Source organism: Carassius carassius, chromosome 25 (assembly GCF_963082965.1).
Source record: "Carassius carassius chromosome 25, fCarCar2.1, whole genome shotgun sequence".
Lineage (NCBI taxonomy): Eukaryota > Metazoa > Chordata > Actinopteri > Cypriniformes > Cyprinidae > Carassius > Carassius carassius.
The window spans coordinates 8,891,992-8,912,382 of record NC_081779.1 but is presented as its reverse complement, the minus strand read 5'-3'; the positions used below and the strand labels follow the sequence as shown (position 1 = coordinate 8,912,382).

The window sequence follows — 20,391 nt, the reverse complement described above, 5'->3', positions numbered from 1 at the left end:
GTGGTTCCCCAAAGCCTTGTTATTATACATGGTCAGGCAAGTTAATGATAGAACAGTGTCTCACAATAGAAAAAAAAAGCTGTTACGTGATCATTGTGGAGACTGACGAGCCATAAAGGGAACAGTGCAGCTGAGGATGCAAGCAATGTAACACACACACAGACACACACACACACCTGTGCCTGTCACAAACACAGCGGCCTTGTCTTATTATAGCCAAACCTCAGCTCTGTCCATTTGCGTCCATTCTTGTCTTTGTCATATCTTCCAGCTCATTCTTTCCCAACAGAATGATCTAGTAACAGAAGGATGAAAACAAAAGATGTACACAGAATTTTAATCATGATAAAGTCCTGAAAATTAACTTTACATCACTACATCGGACACCAAACAGGACTTATGACTGTATTAGGGGAGCGATAATGAGTAAGTGGGCGGAGTTTATTAGAAACTGGGCATGGTCTGATGCCCCCAGATATAACTGCTCTCCCACTATCCCTAGCTGAGTTTGGTCTCTCTCCACTTTACTCCCTCTCTCTCTTTCTCTGTCCACGGTCCTTGCTTGACCAGCTCCTGTTCCTGAACCACTAGCTCTCACCTTCCGCACTGCCACTTTCTGTTTCTCGTACCGTGAGCCCTACTCACCGACACCAAGATGGAGGCTGTCAAGAAGAAGATGTTGATGCTCAAGCTGGATAAGGAGAATGCTCTGGATCAGGCAGAACAAGCAGAGACCGACAGGAAAGCAGCAGAGGATAGAAGCAAACAGGTGAGGCGGAGGTCGAAAGGTCAAAGGTTGTGAAAAATAAAACTGATATTGACTTGGGAGTTGGAAAAGCTTTATTTCAGTGCTGTTTAGGAAGAGTTTTTAATTTGGGGGACCAAATGTTTAATCATTTAAGATGTGGTTTGAATGCTTAAACTTTTTTTAATTGTGGACCAAAACGGATCTGAATATGATACAAGATCTAAGTGATTTTGCAATACATTTATACATTTGTACATTTGTTAAAAGGCACAGTCCACCCAAAAATTTAAATTGCGTCATTATTTTCTACCCTCGTGTTGTTCCAAACATGTTTGACTTTCTTTCGAACAAACAGTTTCAGGTCCAATTGACCTGAAGATGTATTATAGTGGATGATTTCATTCCGATAACATTTCTCTACCCCCTCCCTTTTTATCTCCTCCACTCTCATATTTCCTTTTTCTTTCTTTCTTTCTTTCTTTCTTTCTCCCAGCACGAGGATGAGCTGATTCAGATGCAGAAGAAACTGAAGGGAACTGAAGATGAGTTGGATAAATACTCGGAGGCCCTGAAGGACGCCCAGGAGAAACTGGAGATAGCTGAGAAGAAAGCTGCAGATGTGAGTGATTGACAATCACAAAGCATCAAAACACACAAACACAAATGCAACTCTTAATACTTAATCCCCGAATTCTTGTTGGTCCCACCCCTCCATTCCTCTCATTCTCTCCATTCACTCCTCCACAGCTGACACTGTCACAGCCCCCTGACTGTGATGTCCACAAGCCACTAACTAATTTCTGCCCTTAAATGTTTCCATACTGTCATCTAAAATGCCTTGTAAAAAATTTTTTCAACATTTCCACAATCTTTTTAGAGGCAGAATAAATGCAGTGTAATAATTAACCTAAATATATAAATAATGTGTATCTTTTGTCGTACAGTATGAGCAATCACGTTTAAGTTTCACAGTAAGGCTTTATGTGTTTGATTCACTAAAAATAATCAACACATTAGAGTCATTCGTTTGAGTCAGACCACACTGGTTGGCCTACGTGCTGTCGATTCACTAAAAAGAGTCAGATTGAAAGAGTCATTTGTTTAAGAATCGGACTACACTTGTAGTGCTGACGTGCATTGCGGTCTGGAATTAAACCACACCATGCTGGTTTCGTCTGGTTTCTCCCAAGGTTTTTTCTCCAGTAATGTCACTGATGGGGTTTAATTGGTTCCTCAACACTGACTCCTTTGGTTTGCTTAGTTGGGGACACAATTTCTGGCAACATTGTTGACTGGACAGACAACATTTTTCAACATGGACTTTAAAATCGACAACTATTTGCTAATGCTTTCATATACATCTCTTATGCAACTCAAGAACTGATCCATTTCAAATAGGCAAAAGACATTTCATTGTTAATCGCCATTGAAAAAGACTTGACTTTCAACGCTCAACTCTGTTACACCATGTCTGTCTGTTGCCTGTCGTTGTCCCTTTGTTCTGGGCTCCAGATATAGCAGGCACACCTGTTGTCATAAAGTTCGACATTCAGATAGACTAAATACCATAGGCTTTGAAGTGTGTGTGTGTGTGTGTATGTGTGTGTTTGTCTGTCTTAAATGAACCTAAATTAGTCTGATGGCATTTTAGGTTTTAGTTTCTAGGCCAGCTGAACACCAGCTTAACAGCTGTGAGATCAACTCTGACATTACAGAGATAGGGAGACAGTACTGTAGGGAGACACATTGTAATATAACTTTGTAATGTGAGGGGGATTTATTGTTTTGAATCTGGCAACCCATAATCAGACAAGCAGCATGAGAACAGTAGCTTCAAACTGTCATTTCGAAATCTATTTTCATCCGAACCTTGAGTCAAAACTTCAGCACCAAGCTATTACTTACCTTGCTACCCCACACAGTTAAAAAGAGTAGGATTTAGAGTACAATTAGTCATCATCCTACAGTGCAAACTTGATAGACAGACCGACCAGACACAGTGATCTGGTTTGAATCCCGGGGGCGGATTCTTTAAATAGAGCTCTGAGCAAGCGGCCTAACAGTGTCAAGAGAAGTCATAGTGAAAATGTGAGAGGTTGAGGATAGATACAACCTTTGCTCATAAATGTATACATACAGTACATCCATAAATGTAAAAATAGTATGAACACTGTCATAGTTCCTTGAGTTTTCAAATGCTTGATGAAATATGTGTACAGCTGCTGCGGGAGGGTGAGGGGGTCTTACCATGTTGATGTAAGTGAGCATGCGTTTATGTGAGAGTGTCTTGAGGTCAGAATGTCAAACCATGAATCTCGTCACCTATGACCTAAAGCATCAACAGGCCATTAGAGACATAAGCTTTAGTTTTTCATCAGCTCAGATCTCTGCTGTCAAAAAGAGTTAAAATGCTCAGTTTAGTCTCTGTTACTTCTTGTCTCTTATCATAGTTAGATTTTATACATACAGACATACATACAGGTCCTTCTCAAAAATTAGCATATTGTGATAAAAGTTCATTATTTTCCATAATGTAATGATAAAAATTTAACTTTCATATATTTTAGATTCATTGCACACCAACTGAAATATTTCAGGTCTTTTATTGTTTTAATACTGATGATTTTGGCATACAGCTCATGAAAACTCAAAATTCCTATCTCAAAAAATTAGCATATTTCATCCGACCAATAAAAGAAAAGTGTTTTTAATACAAAAAAAGTCAACCTTCAAATAATTATGTTCAGTTATGCACTCAATACTTGGTCGAGAATCCTTTTGCAGAAATGACTGCTTCAATGCGGCGTGGCATGGAGGCAATCAGCCTGTGGCACTGCTGAGGTGTTATGGAGGCCAAGGATGCTTCGATAGCGGCCTTAAGCTCATCCAGAGTGTTGGGTCTTTTGCGTCTCTCAACTTTCTCTTCACAATATCCCACAGATTCTCTATGGGGTTCAGGTCAGAAGAGTTGGCAGATCAATTGAGCACAGTAATACCATGGTCAGTAAACCATTTACCAGTGTTTTTGGCACTGTGAGCAGGTGCCAGGTCGTGCTGAAAAACGAAATCTTCATCTCCATAAAGCTTTTCAGCAGATGGAAGCATGAAGTGCTCCAAAATCTCCTGATAACTAGCTGCATTGACCCTGCCCTTGATAAAACACAGTGGACCAACACCAGCAGCTGACATGGCACCCCAGACCATCACTGACTGTGGGTACTTGACACTGGACTTCAGGCATTTTGGCATTTCCTTCTCCCCAGTCTTCCTCCAGACTCTGGCACCTTGATTTCCGAATGACATGCAAAATTTACTTTCATCCGAAAAAAGTACTTTGGACCACTGAGCAACAGTCCAGTGCTGCTTCTCTACAGCCCATTTCCTGCACACGCCTGTGCACGGTGGCTCTGGATGTTTCTACTCCAGACTCAGTCCACTGCTTCCGCAGGTCCCCCAAGGTCTGGAATCAGTCCTTCTCCACAATCTTCCTCAGGGTCCGGTCACCTCTTCTCGTTGTGCAGCGTTTTTTGCCACACTTTTTCCTTCCCACAGACTTCCCACTGAGGTGCCTTGATACAGCACTCTGGGAACAGCCTGTTCGTTCAGAAATTTCTTTCTGTGTCTTACCCTCTCGCAGGTCGGCATTCTTACCCATGATTGCGGTTTTGAGTAATGAACCAGGCTGGGAGTTTTTAAAAGCCTCAGGAATCTTTTGCAGGTGTTTAGAGTTAATTAGTTGATTCAGATGATTAGGTTAATAGCTCGTTTAGAGAACCTTTTCATGATATGCTAATTTTTTGAGATAGGAATTTTGGGTTTTCATGAGCTGTATGCCAAAATCATCAGTATTAAAACAATAAAAGACCTGAAATATTTCAGTTGGTGTGCAATGAATCTAAAATATATGAAAGTTTAATTTTTATCATTACATTATGGAAAATAATGAACTTTTATCACAATATGCTAATTTTTTGAGAAGGACCTGTATATATATATATATATATATATATATATATATATATATATATATATATATATACAGAAAATGAAAAGCAAGCTGAAAAAGTAGAAAATTATTTTATAAGTGGTGCGTTATGTTGTGACAAACTAGATCACCTGGCGCCATCATCTGGTGAGATGGTGGCAACGTATGATGTAAGTCCAAAGTTACAAATGGAGTCTGAAAATTGTTCCACAGTAGTGAAGGGAGGGTGAAACAGGAAATGATGATGCAACATGATTTTGCAGTGCTCGTCTACAACAGAATGATTCAGGATCAGTCAACATTCCTTTACCTTTAACATTGTTCTGAGGCTAAACCGTTAAGGTCCGTCAATATTAAAAGCCTAAGTAGAAAGAATTACAAATTGAACATATAAAACCATAGCCTTGGGTTTTCTTTGAACAGTGTTCAGGACATAGTGTAAGGATACTAGAAAGATTGCACAGACAGCATTACTATAGTCTTGTTCGGTTTTGCCCAGGCCTGTGAATTCAGCTTGTTTTATGACCTCATGTAATCCTGTGGGTAAATGATATAATAGAATCTCTCAGTAGACTTAAATCCAAATCACAATGTCAGACTATTTCATTTAAAGGAAATATACAATTACACATTGTTTAAATCTCTCAATTTCATAGGTGTTCCTTGAAGGTTATTTAAAAAATGAAATCATTTTAGTTATAACACAACTCAACACAATTCAACATAACATAACATAACATAACATAATCTATAAAGAATAACTATGGCAGACTAGAGATCGACAAACATTTTTACTACCAATAGTGATTATTTTTGTATATTTATGTTGTGGCCTTCTTACACAAAAGTTGAAACATGAAAATATATGACTGTGTTTTTGTCATTACTCAGACTGCAATAAGAAACTGAATCAGGGTTTGTTTGCTCAAAAGCACAGGAACTTACTGTGACACCATCAATGGAATTACACGTAAAGACAAGTAAAGGATTTGTGACACTCCTTGTTCTAATTTGCAGCCTGAATATGCCAGACTTAATTCAGTAGATGGTGGTTCTGAAGGATTACAAATGACGCATTTTCATTTTTAAAAAGCATCAAAGCATGTAATAATGTATAATTTAATAATGATATGCATACCACCTGATTGTGTTAACATTAATTTGCTGTTGTGGCCATTTTGGCTTGCTTAGATGGATTTAAAAGATATGTAATATTCAGTAATCACAGATTTGATGGTATAGACAACTACACAGTTACTGAACTCAACTGAATCAAGTTGAGTGAATAATGACACTGTCGTTTTTCAAGTGTATTTTAATATGTAAATTTATTTTATATTTTTAAAGAGATAAAGCATTGTAATAGAATTTAAATCATGTTAAGTGGTCACCCTAGTGGGCCCGGCCCTCTGTGAATAAGAACAAAACAATCATGGCAAAATTATGGATCGATAAGATTATTTGAAAATATATGCTATAAAGAAAAAGATAATTATTTACTATATTATGATAAGGTATACTTGTACAAAAAAAAGAAAAAAAAGAAAAAAAAAATGTCATGGATCCCATGAACTGAACTCAAAATTCCTATCATCCTAACGATCACAATAGCCTAAAAGTTTCCCACTAATCTACGAGCACATTCCTGGATTTTAAGGAGTGGCTTGGAATGCCAATGATTTATTTGTTCTACGTCATCTACCTGGACAGGACACGTGTAAAACAAGGGTGGTAAGAATCAAGCAGGTCGTACAAAAAAAAATCTACTGACCGGAGATCAACCGTGAACGCGTTCTGTTGGGACTTGACTCTGCGCTGCCGCTGATCCGGGATCAGTTAACCACATTCTCGCTTCTGTAATCGTTGGGGACTGGGTGGGGTATCCGGAAGTGAGCCGAAAAAAAAAGAAAGAGTTTAGTCAACTGAGCAAATTGGGGTTAGAGAAAGCAAGGGGAGGGGAAGAAAGACTTCATGACATTAAAACTCATTCATTAATTCGAATGAGAGACCGAACGCCTGCTCGAACATAAAACACTTTTCCACGTCCTTGCTCGCGCTTGATTCAACTTTCAAAACCTCCTGGCCGAGTTTTTCTTTTAACAGAAACTATTATTTGTATCTAATAAAATTTAAGGAAGCATCGGTCCAATCAAAGAGACAGGCGCGTGAAACATCTGATCCTCGCGTTACTTCACTCGCTCGGGGTTTGACTTGTTGGCGGGGCGTTGGTGCCTTGGACTTTTTTTTTCCTCTTCTCTCCTTCTGTCCTTCGCGGCTCGGTCCACTACGCTGCTCGAGAGGAATCTGATTTATTCGATCACACTACTCCTAAACCAACACATTAAAATGGCCGGATCCAACAGCATCGATGCAGTGAAGAGAAAGATCAAAGTTTTACAACAGCAGGCAGATGAGGCAGAAGAAAGAGCCGAGATTTTGCAGAGACAAGTCGAAGAGGAGAAGCGTGCCAGGGAGCAGGTAAGTGTATCAATGTATCCACAGCGATACTTGTATTCACGCAAAACCGTCTCATTTCTCGATACAGTCGATAGGTTGTATCATATGCATTCCTATGGAGGTCGTGCGTTTTTACTGTTAGGTGGTTATTGCAAAACCTAGAAGCTAATGCGCACACTGGCTCATCTTCATTTAAGATTTTCATTTGAACCCGTGTGCATAGTTCATAAAAGAAACCCAAGACCCAGAGCGAGATATATTGGCGTATATAGATACAGAAACCAGTCGATGGCATGTTACTTTGTGTGCTTAAAGTGCTAACCTCAAGATGGGTTTTAGCTCATCCTCCTAGTCTCACATTGTTGCTGGATTTTTTTGCGAGTGAGGCCTAAAGGAAGTTACAAAATAGATTCCGCTGAATAACTCATTCTTGATTATATCTTTAGAGAATCTTTCATTTGTGTAATTTTGTGCTCAAATAGGTAGTGATTTAAGCGCCATTGGTTCGTTATCGTTCGAGCACGATAACATCTGGGTCATCAGGTGCTCATTCGGTACTTTGAGCTTGTCACGCATGTCACTTGGGCTTTTAGCAGCCTATAATAACCTTTGGCAACTTTCGTGAATTTTAACTGAGTTAGACACTCGTCTGGGTGTTTTTTTTTTTTTTTGCTTTAAGTCTTATCACTCAACCATGCCTTCCGTCGTCTCATTGGCATTGCGTGAGATGAACTCACCCCGCAGACTTTAGATTCCTCAGTCCTTATTAGGAGCGAAACTCCAATGTTGGTTAGCGGTGTCGTCACATCCGGAAGCCGTGCACGAGCGCTGTTTCTCAACTGACTGGGCGCGGGCCGCGCGGGTGTTAACCTGTTTTTACGCTTCATGCCCACCAAGTAAAACTTGTCAGTGGTCTTAGACAATTGTTGTTACTATATTACCCACGTAAATCTTCAGTATTGTTAAAAATTTGACTTTTTTTATTTCAATAAACTTGCAGATGTGCCCCTCCTTATTCAGTTGTACTAATGAATGAAAGGCACGATCGCAAAAACTACCTCAGGATTTGTAGCTTCTGACACAATAAGTTATTTTAGACATCGCTTTTAGAATGAAAATCTTGTGATTCCTCTTGAAATAATTAAAGAATCTTGAAAGATTCTGACATCTGTTTGAAAGAGTTTAGGTACATATTAACTAGATAAGGCTAGGGCCCCAAGAGCCCATTCCTATGTTGTTTTTGGTTGTTATATGGTTGCTAGGGTGTAGTATCTGGTTGCTAGGGCGTGGCTAGGAAGTTTTTACGGTGTTGTGAATGACTGCCTGCTATTGGAGTCAAAAAAAAATCCCACTACTAAGTCTTTACAATATTGTGATCCAGAGATATCAATTTCCTTTATGTCTGAGGGATTTTTGCCTGTTTTTTTTTTCGTCAACTGGGTGAACATCAGAAAGTCACAGCACGCCTTTCTTCAGTAGGCAACATTTGAGGCATCATCAATGTCCATAACTCAAAGAGTGTGACATGTTCCATGCTGAAATTTGGTTTTGAACAATGATTTGAATAATCCCTTTCCTTAGTCAGAGCATTATTAATACTAATGCCTTTCTAAAAAAATTAGTCACTGTGTACACTCACTCATTAAAAAGTAATTGCCCATTGCAAACATAGTGGTGCCACTCTGCTTGAGCAGAAGTTCCCAAATGACTCCACCACTTGAAGTTTTTCCATTGTCTTTTTGGTTTCAGTTTCCAGTTTTGACTCCATGTTTGTCGTCTTGGCTTTTCAAAATTATCAGTGTTTTACCAGCTTCATGTTTCTTATCTCATCACTTCATGCTCCCTTGAAATTCAGTGGAATATTGTATCGGCACTAATCTCCTGTTATTTTTTTTTCATGTTTGCCTTGTAGGCTGAAGCAGAGGTGGCCTCTCTGAACAGGCGTATCCAGCTCGTTGAGGAAGAGTTGGATCGTGCTCAGGAGAGACTGGCCACAGCCCTGCAGAAGCTGGAGGAAGCTGAGAAGGCCGCAGATGAGAGCGAGAGGTTTGTTCGCCTAGTCAGACAGGGATACGTGTTCAGAGAGATGCTCATTCATCCCACCCTAACTTGCCCTACTTCTGTTTAATTCAATCTCTCTGTGGAATAGAGGGATGAAGGTGATTGAGAACAGGGCTCTGAAGGATGAGGAGAAGATGGAGCTCCAGGAGATCCAACTCAAGGAGGCCAAGCACATTGCTGAGGAGGCCGACCGCAAATATGAGGAGGTAATTTAACCAGCGTTATTTCAGTATTATTTATATAGTATTGTAATATTTATCTTTATTTTGAAATAAGCTTTTATTATTGTATTTTGTATTGCTCAAAATCTAATAATCTAATAATTATGTTTAAGTTTCATATCAGTTCCAGAATTTTTTTTTTTTTTTTTAATGGTTGTACCTTTAATTAACAATAGCAGTCATTTTAACCACACCATTTTGCACAAAGCTTGATCTCATGTTGTATTAACATGTTTGCTAAGTACAGATCGTTCAATAAAATGTAAAATGATGTCATGACTGGGAAGTATTGATGTGTGTTACAGGTGGCACGTAAGCTGGTGATTGTTGAGGGAGAGTTGGAGCGCACAGAGGAAAGAGCAGAGCTTGCTGAGAGGTTAATTCAAAATATACATACACTTAATCAAACACATTTACTTTGAGTACAGACCACACATATTGTCCTCTTTAGCTCATTTTTTTCTTAGCGTGTCCATTTAGTCTTATTAAAACTCAAATTCATTGTTCTCTCTGTGTGAGGAAATGGCACATTTTGCATGCTCTATCATAACCATAATCCTCCTTTGTGTGTGTGTGAGAGAGAGAGATAGAGAGAGAGAGAGTGTGTGTGTGAGTGATTTCATGGGCTTGACTCAATCTTAAATTCATATGTCCCCTCGCTTCTCATTTGTGTTTGGGCATGTGACCTTTAACCTGACATACCTTCCCCTCCCCACTCAAACTAACAGCAATGCCAAGCGGTTGGAGGAAGAGCTGAGAGGTTTTGATCAGTCACTGAAGAGTCTGCAGGCCTCAGAAGACAAGGTATATATGCTGGTTGCAAAAGTAGTTCTGTCTATATGTCGGACGTTATGTGTTTGTTGGAGATGTGGGATGTACAGACAAACAATTGGGAGAATGCCGTTTTCTAGCTGGATCTGGATTTTGGATACTTGAGTGAAAGTGAGCAAGTGAATGGGCAAGGAAAAAAAAAGAGCATAAAACAGGACTCCTCCTTCCAGCACTGGTCGTTTTTAATCTACCTGGTTTATCTTTCCACCCTATCCCTTCATCTTTCCACCTTCCTTCCATTCATCCAACCATCTGCTTCCAGATATCATCCTTTCGTAAACCGCATGAGTCGTGTTTACTTGAAAGTGGCATGATGTGCATGTTTGTGTAATGCATTTTTGTGTCTCGTCTGCTTAAAGCCAAAGCGTACATGTGCATGCAATTTTAGAATCACACTAGTTTTGCTTTCTTGACGCTTAATATCTGCTACAGAGGGTTCTAGATGTTCCCTATGTGCAATAGGCGGTAGGCTCAAAACAAAGCACTTTTGGCATGCAACGACAACATAAATACACTACTTTTATAGTTCTTCCAAAAATGTCAATTTACTCATGTTGTTTGAAACTCTTATGATTTTATTTCCTCTGTGAAACTCCATAGATATTTAGCTGATTTTCTTGTTTTTTTTATATAGACATTAAATGATGACTAGGTCCAAAAATGGCAAAATACCACTAAAGTGTTGAATACAATGTGCACTATATTTTGTATGTGTGTTTTCAGAAGAAAGTGATATTGGTTTTAAATGACATGAGGTCGAGTAAATGTCCGTTTTTATTTTTGAGGGAACTGTCCCTCACAAAACGATCATTCTACTGTTCATGTGTTCAACATCATCTCTATTACTCTGCCACTGCTGCTGGCTTGTCTTCATGTCTTTCCTTTGCCCTGTGCCCCTTTCTTTTCTGCTTCCTCTAAAATCAAAACGGCTGCTCTGTATATAGCAAATGTGCTGAGCTGGAGGAGGAGCTGAAAAATGTCACCAACAATCTTAAGAGTTTGGAGGCCCAGGCTGAGAAGGTAGGGAGCGTGTGTGTGTGTGTGTGTGTGTGTGTGTGTTTGTGTTTCCTTCTGCACGATCTCTGATTGGTTCCAGTGTTCATCCCTTTTTTTAACCCTCAAAGGAACTCTGATTCAATCCCCACAAATTGCCTTCCAGGCAATCAAATATAGGCTTCCTAATTACCAAACCAGTGATCATTTACATGTGCCCTTTTCCTTGTGTACAACTGTATATCATCATCCAAAACAAAAGGCCACATATGTCAGCCCAGATTACAGTGGTAGACCATTACATCAATAAAAAGCTGTAATTGGCCTCAGGGATACAGTGAAGACAAGACCCCCTCTCATTTTCCATGTCCATATCACCATTAGACGAGCTGTTATCCAGCATGCCTGAAGCACTGTTGCGTAATGAAATGAATGAAGTGCCACCATTTTGGTCCCTTACAGAATCAAGCGCAACCGGTCTCGGAAGCCTTTAGACTAATAAAGCAGAAGTGACTCTAATGAATGCAGTGTTGCATGTGACTAGCTTTTGACAGAAACACCCATTCATTTGCATGTGATTCTGTGGCATGCTGTGTGTGTGTTACAGTACAATAGATTTATTTTGATGGAATTCTATTATTGGATCTCATTTATTTTCCTAATCAAATCTATTGTTCGTTGCACTTTATGGTTTGCATAAGTATTGTTTTTGGTTTAACTAGAAATCCACAGCCTGTAGAAAGTGTACTACTATCCCCCCCAATTCTGTTCCAATAGCAGATTTCAAAGTGAATTTTTAGGCATTTTTATACTCTAAAATATAATTTTGTAAAGCCTGATTCACTTGTAACATACTATTGCCTAAATAGTATAGATATAAAATAACAGGCATTTGAGGTATCAGCCATAGCTTTAAATATCACAAAAAAATTATACAAAATATTACAATAATCTGTCTGTTTTTCCCTTTCTATTTTGCCTGGTGTTTTGTTGCTGTTGCAGCTGCATTCCTGCACACATGTCCCGATCTGTTTAAAGTTCTGGCAGCACGCAGCAGCAATCTTAGCCATCGTGACACAAGCCTTGCACAACAGCAGCAGGCCAGGACTCGGCCAGCCTGCATAAAACTGAGAAAAAGAGGGGGAAGACATGCCTCATTATGATGTCAAAACATAGACAGCTGCGCTACTTTTCACATCAAGAGCTGTTGTAAAAACATGTCCGCATTAAAGTGTCATCGAAGTGAAATCGGTTGTCTGTTTGAAGGGTGTCAAACTCGCAGACCGTGTATGTTTGTGAGTGCTGAGTTGTAAGATTCTCATAAGACCCCACCCCAACTTATTTTCCCTACAGTATTCCCAGAAGGAAGACAAGTATGAGGAAGAAATCAAGATCCTCACTGATAAGCTGAAGGAGGTGAGATGATTTCACGTTAGGGCTGCCAATGTTGATGTTAACGTTAACTTGTGCATTTAAATGTATATAGTTTCTTCCATTTGTCCTCATTCTGTTCAGTGACTGGTGAGACTAGTTGAAACCTTTTTATATGCTCCAGCACAGATTTCCACGTGCAGTGCACAGTCTGCACACACAACATAATCGTGTATCAGTAAAAGGAGAAATCAGTTACTAGGACTTCCTCATGTTGAAGTCACTTAGATTGAAAACATCTGTTCCATTTACAGTTAGGCAGTTAGCAGATCCAAAGGAGCTAACAATATTTGTAATATACAATTCCAGGTTTATTTGACCTAGATTAAACTAAGTGTAATGTTATAACCAATTTAGCCACTGCTCTCCATTATGAAATGTATCATTTTACCTTTTGAAATTTTAGATCAGTTAATTTACATATCATTAGGTTTATTGTGATTTACAAATTGATTTCAATTATTTTTATTAATGTTGAGTAACCTTTTCAGGTTTATTTGAATTTATTATGCAGAGTTTGATCACATGTCTTCCTCCTCTAGGCTGAGACCCGTGCTGAGTTTGCTGAGAGGTCTGTGGCCAAACTGGAGAAAACCATTGATGATTTGGAAGGTATGATTGTCATTCTCTTTAACACGTTTTCTTTCCATTAGCTTCCACATTCTATTCATAGCATTATTTTCCTGTCCTATTCCTGTCTGCTTTGACATTTTATTCTTTATTTGCTGTTTTTCTTCCTATATCCTTTTATCTTTCCTTCATACTCTCTCCCTTATCTGACTTTTTCCTTCCTCTATGCTTTGTCTTTTTTTCCTTGTGTGTGAACAGATGAGCTTTACTCTCAGAAACTCAAGTATAAGGCCATTAGTGAGGAGCTGGATCATGCCCTCAACGACATGACCTCTATGTAAATACAGGCTTGTGCATGTGTGTGAAGCTCTACTTACGGTTTGCTGTTGCTAGGTCAGCTGAGATTTGCGGCTATGGTGGATTTTGAGTCTCGTGACTGAATTGGTTATCTAACCTTGAGCTTCATAACCTCTGATTGTATACTTTTGCTATACAGTATAAAGCTCAGTCGTTAAGTTAATAGTTGACAGGAGCTGTCGTTTCAGTTTTATTTTTATTTTTTAACTGCTTTGCGTCTGTGTGAATGATGTCATGACTTGGGCAATTACTGTAGTGTGATTCTAACTTATATGCACCTGTCAAGTAACTAATATGCTAACAGCATTAAATGGTTTCTTATTTGCCTACAGATAAAGGGGACATTTTTTTCCCCTTTATTAACAGGCTGATCTGATTTTGCAGTGCCATACGAGTTTAAGAGAAGCAGTACCAATTCCTACCATGTTTCTAAATATAGAATAGTGTGGATATGCAAATGTGGGTGGTTGTATGTTAATTGCACTAATAGTTCTGACCTCCTAACCATTAAGAATGGCCCATTTTATAGCTTGCTTTCTATGAATAGGCGTTCTGGGTTGTGGAAGAATTAAACGAAGGAAGAAACCCTGTTTTCCATATGTCCTTTTTTAAGGTTCATGTTAATAATAGTAAGGAATTTTAACCTAAAATGGTGTTTTCAGGGGTTCTTTTTTAGCTTAACGTTTGTTCTTGCATGCATGTTTAACGCTTGCATGTTCGTTTAGCTCATTCTGAAATGATTCCATTTTGTCGGTGTTTACCATTGGTGTCTATTTACAGATAAAGAGTTTCTGGACTGTTCTGCGGCTGACTTCAAGAAATTCTTCTTCATCTTCTCTGACTGTCCATATTTGCTGCTTGCTTCTTGTTTGATCCCCTTTTTGTGTATTTTTCTATGTGCTTGTGTCTGTAGTTTCAGTTTCTCTATTTAAGCCCTGTTCTGTTTCTGCTTTCTTTGAATTTCTCTTCTTTTAGATGTTCATTATCTGCCCCAACAATCTTCCTCTTATCTGGATCAGAGTGTATTCAGAGACTTGTTCTTCGTTTATCCCTTTGTTTTAGTCTCTGTTGTGACCTTTGATGTATTTTTCATGCTTTGTGTCCATGTTTATTGAAGGAAAAAAGCTCTACTCTTTTTGAATGTCTGCTCGTCTCTCTTTATTACAGTGGGCTGGTGTTGGGTAACCAGGCATTTACCAATTTGAGTACACATGAATATCTTGTGTTTGAAAGATAAAAGCTTGGCTATGTTCTCCATCACTAATTGTAATTAATCACGAGTTCAAGCTTTGGCTAAGATTATCACTTGTGTATATGGCTGAAATGAAAAACAAATGCCTCAAAAAGTTATGATTTTAATGCTTACCAAAGGTCAAAATATCTTGGCCAACTAGAGGAAAGTTTAACTAAATCTTAAAACAGTTATGCTTTATTTTTTATACTTAACACTTTATAGTGATGGTTTCCCTTATTTAAGACCTAATAAGGTTTTACACAAAGTAGTGTTAAATACAATCAGCTGTTGAAGTTGTAAAAATCAGAAATTCATGTTCCTTTGAAAGGCTGTCCCCCTTTTTAAAATAAAACTAAAGGCAGGCTTGGAAAGCAGATGTAGTTGGGTAGATCTAGGGGTTGTTATAGATTATAGATGGTAGGGGGCAGGCGACTTTTCTTTAGGCTAGAAACATTGATTCTTACTGGCCACTCAAATCTGTTTCGCTTTTCCAAAAAGGAACGTTTCCATTTCGAAATGGAAGCTTGTTGCCAAAATGTGAGAAGTTCATCAGCTGAGCAACTGCAATGTGATTGTTTTATTGGGGTATGTAATGAATAAATGTTTAAGGAAGATCTTAGCTATTCACTAAAACAGCGGCCTTTTCAAGTCCTTGTCTTTCTAAAGTCTCAACAGATTGCCTGATGCCATAGAACAAAATTAAAAGTGTAGTTCGGCTGCAAGCTCTCTGAAAATTGGTTTTAGTTATTTTTACCCCAGTGCTGTGGTTAAAGCAAAGCACTGACATGTCATTGTTGCGTAATTTTAATATTGGGGGATACAAAGCCAACATATTTGAATTGAATGTTATCTACAGTATCTGTCACCCATAAATTTGAGTGGTTTCACGAGTAATATTTATTAAAGCTGAATTGTAATGCAAATATAATGCTGATACAGAGGATTTGTAGTGGTAGCTTAACATTGTATCAGAATGTATCCAGGTGCATTTTAGTCTCCAAAGGATTTTCAAAAAGGAGTTTACAACCTAATATGGTTGCTTTGGAAAACCATCTATACTGGTTCTTCAAGGAACCTAGGAAGTCTTAACTTTAGACCTTGTAGCCAAATCAAAAGTCTATATTATAATAAAAACCACATACAGTGTTGAATTGCAATATAATCTTGAGGTTTATTGAATTTTTTGCTGTCCTTCGGGGATTTTTTTTTTTCTTCATTGCAGAGAAACTGAGAAGTGCTAAAGAGGAGAACATCAAGATCCATGCCACTCTGGACCAGACCCTGAGCGAGCTCAATAGTTTCTAAGGAAGACCTGGAGCAGGAAAAAAAACGTCCTCTTCCCTTCCTGACACCCTCATCTCATTTTGGTTTCTTTGTCTCTGCACACCTGATTCTTCTGTTTTTCTGATCCCTTTTCTTTCTTTCTTTATCTGCTGGAGGATGGGTTCACCAAGCCAACCAGTAAAAATGCGGTGCCTCTTGGTGGTTCAAAAGTACTTCAATCTTTCTGGAGCACTTAAGCTTCACTGCTCATCTCCTCAGAAAATCCCAAGTGGTTTCAGGAACAATCTACTATGGTATTCCTAAAGTGTCAAATGTTAAATGCTAGCCATATGGTAGCACTTTGGTCTTTTGACCATCAGCCAAAACTCTCAATAATGATTTTTCATTTTACTGAAAGCTGATTTACTTAACATTTTGTATCAGTATCCAGTATCAGCTTGGCTTTAGAATCCTTTTTTTCCTGTTGGTCATGTGACAGGATGTTTTTGCTGGTCTTGTTGATGCCTGATCCACTGCTCCTCTTCACACTCTTCTTCCTGCACAAGTTTCTGCTGCTTGTTTGTCGGTGTCACAGGTTTTGGGACCAAAACCACATCATGTGGTCTGTAACAGTATGCACAACCATGCGAGGAACTTTTTTTTTTTTTTTTATTATTAAAAGCATTTGCTTCCATTTGGAGTTTTTGAGTAATATATGTATTCTTTGATGGGTTTAATCCCCCGCATTTTAACACAAAACTTTTCTTTTGCAAACCACTATTTGAAATCCTGCACTGCTATGGGCTTATGGTGGCAGAGGAGCCCAAGTCATGGTTTCTTCAGGTGGCATGGTTTGTTATTTTCAGTTAGTTTTAATTGCTTTAAAGAGCCATATTCTATCCAAGGAAGAAAGGTTGAAGATATAATTTTTTTTTTTTTTTTTTGCGAGTTCAAAGCAGTGGCACTGCCAGATTCGAAAGGTCCAAAAGCCGTGCAGATCTAAATCTGTATTATGAACACAGTAAATGGGAGTGAAATGTAACACTTAATAGTATACAGATTAAAAGGGGTGAACACATAGTTTTAACTGGAAAAAGCCCACAATGATGTGTAATCACTTGTTACTGTCTGTTTCTTGTATAATGATACTTAAATTTCTTCTCTTTTTTTTTTTTTTTTTTTTTTAAATAAAGACCATGATTTTTACTGTCACTGAACCAGTGTTTCTCAGAATCTAAGTCTCTTCTGGTTTTCTTGCACATTCAGATGGTTATTGCCATTTTATTAAAAAATTATCTGTAGTGTGGTTACTAGAAACCGAAAAAATGTACTTTTCAACGGTCACTGATATTTATTTAGAGACAAAAAAAACAGTTTTGAGATGGGCATCAGTACGGTTTGTTCATTGTTGGAAAAAAATCTAATGTCAACTTTTAGTTTTAAGTCATGATATACATACAAGTGATTTAAATTATTTAAAATGACATTTTTTGAATCTTGAAATGCTGAGAAACTTTCTGAAGAGGTTCGGATTATTAGATAATAAAGAACCTGCTGTACTTCAGATTCAGTCGTTTTAAATAATATTACTCTTCAAATGTTTGGGTCAAAACTATTAAGCAGCACAACTAAAATCTGAAGGATCATGTGACACTGAAGACTGGAGTGAAGGCTGCTGAAAATTCAGCTTTGCTATCACCGCAATAACATTTTCTAAATATATTCCAACAGAATACAGTTATTTAAAATTATTATTAAAAAAAAACCTTTTCAAAAAACAGTAAAATATCTTCCTGTCCCCAAACTTTCGAACAGTGTGTACCTACATGTACATTGTGAAACATGGTGAATATGCTGTGTATTTGAATAGTGTTTTGCATAAGTAAATTCAGTAGTGCAGTCTAGAAGAGTGGGTCGTTCTCTGATTTCCACAGGCGGGTTTTCCCCCCAAACAGACAGGGAAGTTTATGGTTGGCCTTCATCACTACAGAAACTGTGCAGGAATCTGGTTTTCTAATGGCCTCGCACCAGGGCGGGAAATCGACTGGCTGCTTTCCACTAGATAACAGTAAAGAGCAATAAGCTTCAACATCAGCTGCATATAAAGTGCTTATAGTCATGTAGTATGTGTCTCTGAAACTCACTGTTCACAGCAGCCCACTCCAAAAGGCTCGAAACACACACACTGGAAACATTCGTCATTTATCCAGGCCTCCCCGATGTCAAATACACGGCCATTGTGCTCACAGCTGGCTGAGGCAAAACGGTGCTCATTAACACTTTTAGTCACACATCAAGTTTAGCCCAACAAACTATATTGTATTGTGTAGTCCACTTTACCTTTTGCGTTGAAGTAGCATTCTCCACTACTGGATACTCCATGACACAGCTGAAGGACGCTAACCACGCAAAACACAGCCTGTAAAACCTTCATTTCGTTTGTCTGAATGTCTAGAAATAAAATAGAGGTCACCTATAGATTTATTCTCGGTTGTTTGAATTATCGGGTTCAGTTGCTGTGAGCCACCAGTGATCTTTTTGTGTTTTTAATTGCATCAAAATAATTATAAGCCATTTGATTTCACCAGATGATAGGATATTTACAATTAGGAGTGATTTTATTCAATATTGCATTATTTAGTGTAATGTAGCTTATAGCTATGTCTTTGGAATACATCACCAATAGATGTTATGGAAGCCAGATATTGTATAAAACATAGCTATTAACTTCAAATTTTATGTTAATCTTTTATTATCCTTATAAAGTGAGTTTCAGTTTTAAACTTAGATTTTGGTATTTTTATTTGTTTCCATGTGTTATGTTTCTTGACTATTTTTATTAATATTATTATTATTATTGTAAAGCACTTTCTACTGCACTCCTTGTACACTGTCAGAAAAAAGTGTACCAGTACAACAGCTTGTCACTGGGGCAGTACCTTCTTGATTCCTAAACGGAGTGTATTAGTACCTTAGAGTAGTAATAAGTACCCTTAAGGTAGTAATATGTACTTTTATGGTGCTATTATGAAACATAAAAAGGGTTGTTCTTTGGGGGTTCTGCCGCAGTGACAAGCTGTTGTACCCATAGAAGTAAAAATTTTACCTTTTTTTCTGAGAGTGTATTAAAGGTGCTATACAAATAAAGTTTATTATTATTAATATTGTTTCACATATTATGCTCTTAATATAATTCTTTTAAAAGTTGGTTATCATTTTAGCATCACATTGTTAAAGAGATAATATAAAAAGGAAAAAAAATCTGTTTCTTACCTTTCAGGGTTCTTCCTTTTTCCCTCGTTTCTTGTTCATGTGTTCTCCCTGATGCTCTGTCATACAGCAGCTTTATATACCTGCATTTCTCTCATCGCATCTTCACCACTCCCCCACTCTGTCATTTATCTTTATCCTCACTCTATTCTTTCTCTCTTTTCTTTCTTTCTGTGCACACAGAATGTTTTACTGCTGATAAGATGAGTGAACCTAAATTGCATAAATTACTAAGTTTTCTATATTATATTATAATTATTTTATGTATTTTTGCAACCTTAATTGACAAATTGAGTAAATTGTCTTCAAGAACTCCAAAACATTGCATATTTGTATTCATGTAACTTTTTATATTCTATTTTATCATATTAAAACTACATCAGCTTCAGCAACACATATTTGTACATATATAAGCCTTATTACAAGACTGCACAAGTTAAATGTCTTTTCTTCATTTAGATATGGCTTTTTCAGTGGTTACATAATTGTAACAAAGGTTTCTGCATCTGGTTTATACTTACAGTACCTCATACATTGCCTTTTCAGAGGTAGAGGTCAGAGGTCACATTATAATTTAGATGCTGATGATATTTGACTTGATATGGGAGAGGTCACTCACTGGACAGGGTTGACGTCACTGTCTGAGTCTGCATGTGTGTGTTAAACAGCGTCTGTACACACGGTATTGTCTGCATGCACACAGATAACATGCTGTTGTGTGTTCCATACACATGCACACACATGCAAACATGCCTGCAGAGTATTTGACGTCATTGATCGCTCTTGCAACCTCTGTGTCTGACTCAATGTATTTCTTTGTCATTCATTAGTGTATATGAAAATCTGTTACATTCTTTGGATGTTTACTGATATGGCAGTTAGCTGTGGATAAACGTATTAGTTCAGGGGCTTCAGATAACCCGAGTGTAAAGAGATGTTTGGGAAGACAAGATTGTGTGTGTTCAATTGT

At 38.0% G+C, this 20,391-nt stretch overlaps 2 protein-coding genes across 9 annotated transcripts; one reads left to right on the top strand and one right to left on the bottom strand.

Annotated features, from left to right (window-relative positions):
* Positions 1–499: 499 nt before the first annotated feature.
* On the top strand, positions 500–17,318 carry LOC132104104 (tropomyosin alpha-3 chain-like). Of its 8 annotated transcripts, none has more exons than XM_059509328.1 (10): positions 500–769; positions 1,242–1,367; positions 9,103–9,236; positions 9,340–9,457; positions 9,778–9,848; positions 11,248–11,323; positions 12,650–12,712; positions 13,270–13,339; positions 13,556–13,634; positions 14,435–14,795. In XM_059509328.1, the coding sequence occupies exons 1-10, from the start codon at positions 656–658 to the stop codon at positions 14,436–14,438; spliced, it is 855 nt and encodes a 284-aa protein (XP_059365311.1). In that variant the 5' UTR covers positions 500–655; the 3' UTR covers positions 14,439–14,795. The 8 variants fall into 8 exon arrangements, with proteins under 8 accessions (XP_059365311.1, XP_059365309.1, XP_059365310.1 ...); XM_059509326.1 differs by lacking the exon at positions 11,248–11,323 and adding an exon at positions 10,201–10,276 and having other exon boundaries at positions 501–769; XM_059509327.1 differs by lacking the exons at positions 13,556–13,634; positions 14,435–14,795 and adding an exon at positions 16,111–17,318 and having other exon boundaries at positions 501–769.
* Positions 17,319–17,958: 640 nt separating this feature from the next.
* On the bottom strand, positions 17,959–19,956 carry msmp2 (microseminoprotein, prostate associated 2). The gene is made up of 5 exons (XM_059510390.1): positions 19,943–19,956; positions 19,425–19,480; positions 18,492–18,602; positions 18,296–18,404; positions 17,959–18,209 (listed from the first exon to the last, which is right to left on the bottom strand). The coding sequence occupies exons 1-5, from the start codon at positions 19,954–19,956 to the stop codon at positions 18,053–18,055; spliced, it is 447 nt and encodes a 148-aa protein (XP_059366373.1). The 3' UTR covers positions 17,959–18,052.
* Positions 19,957–20,391: the final 435 nt, after the last annotated feature.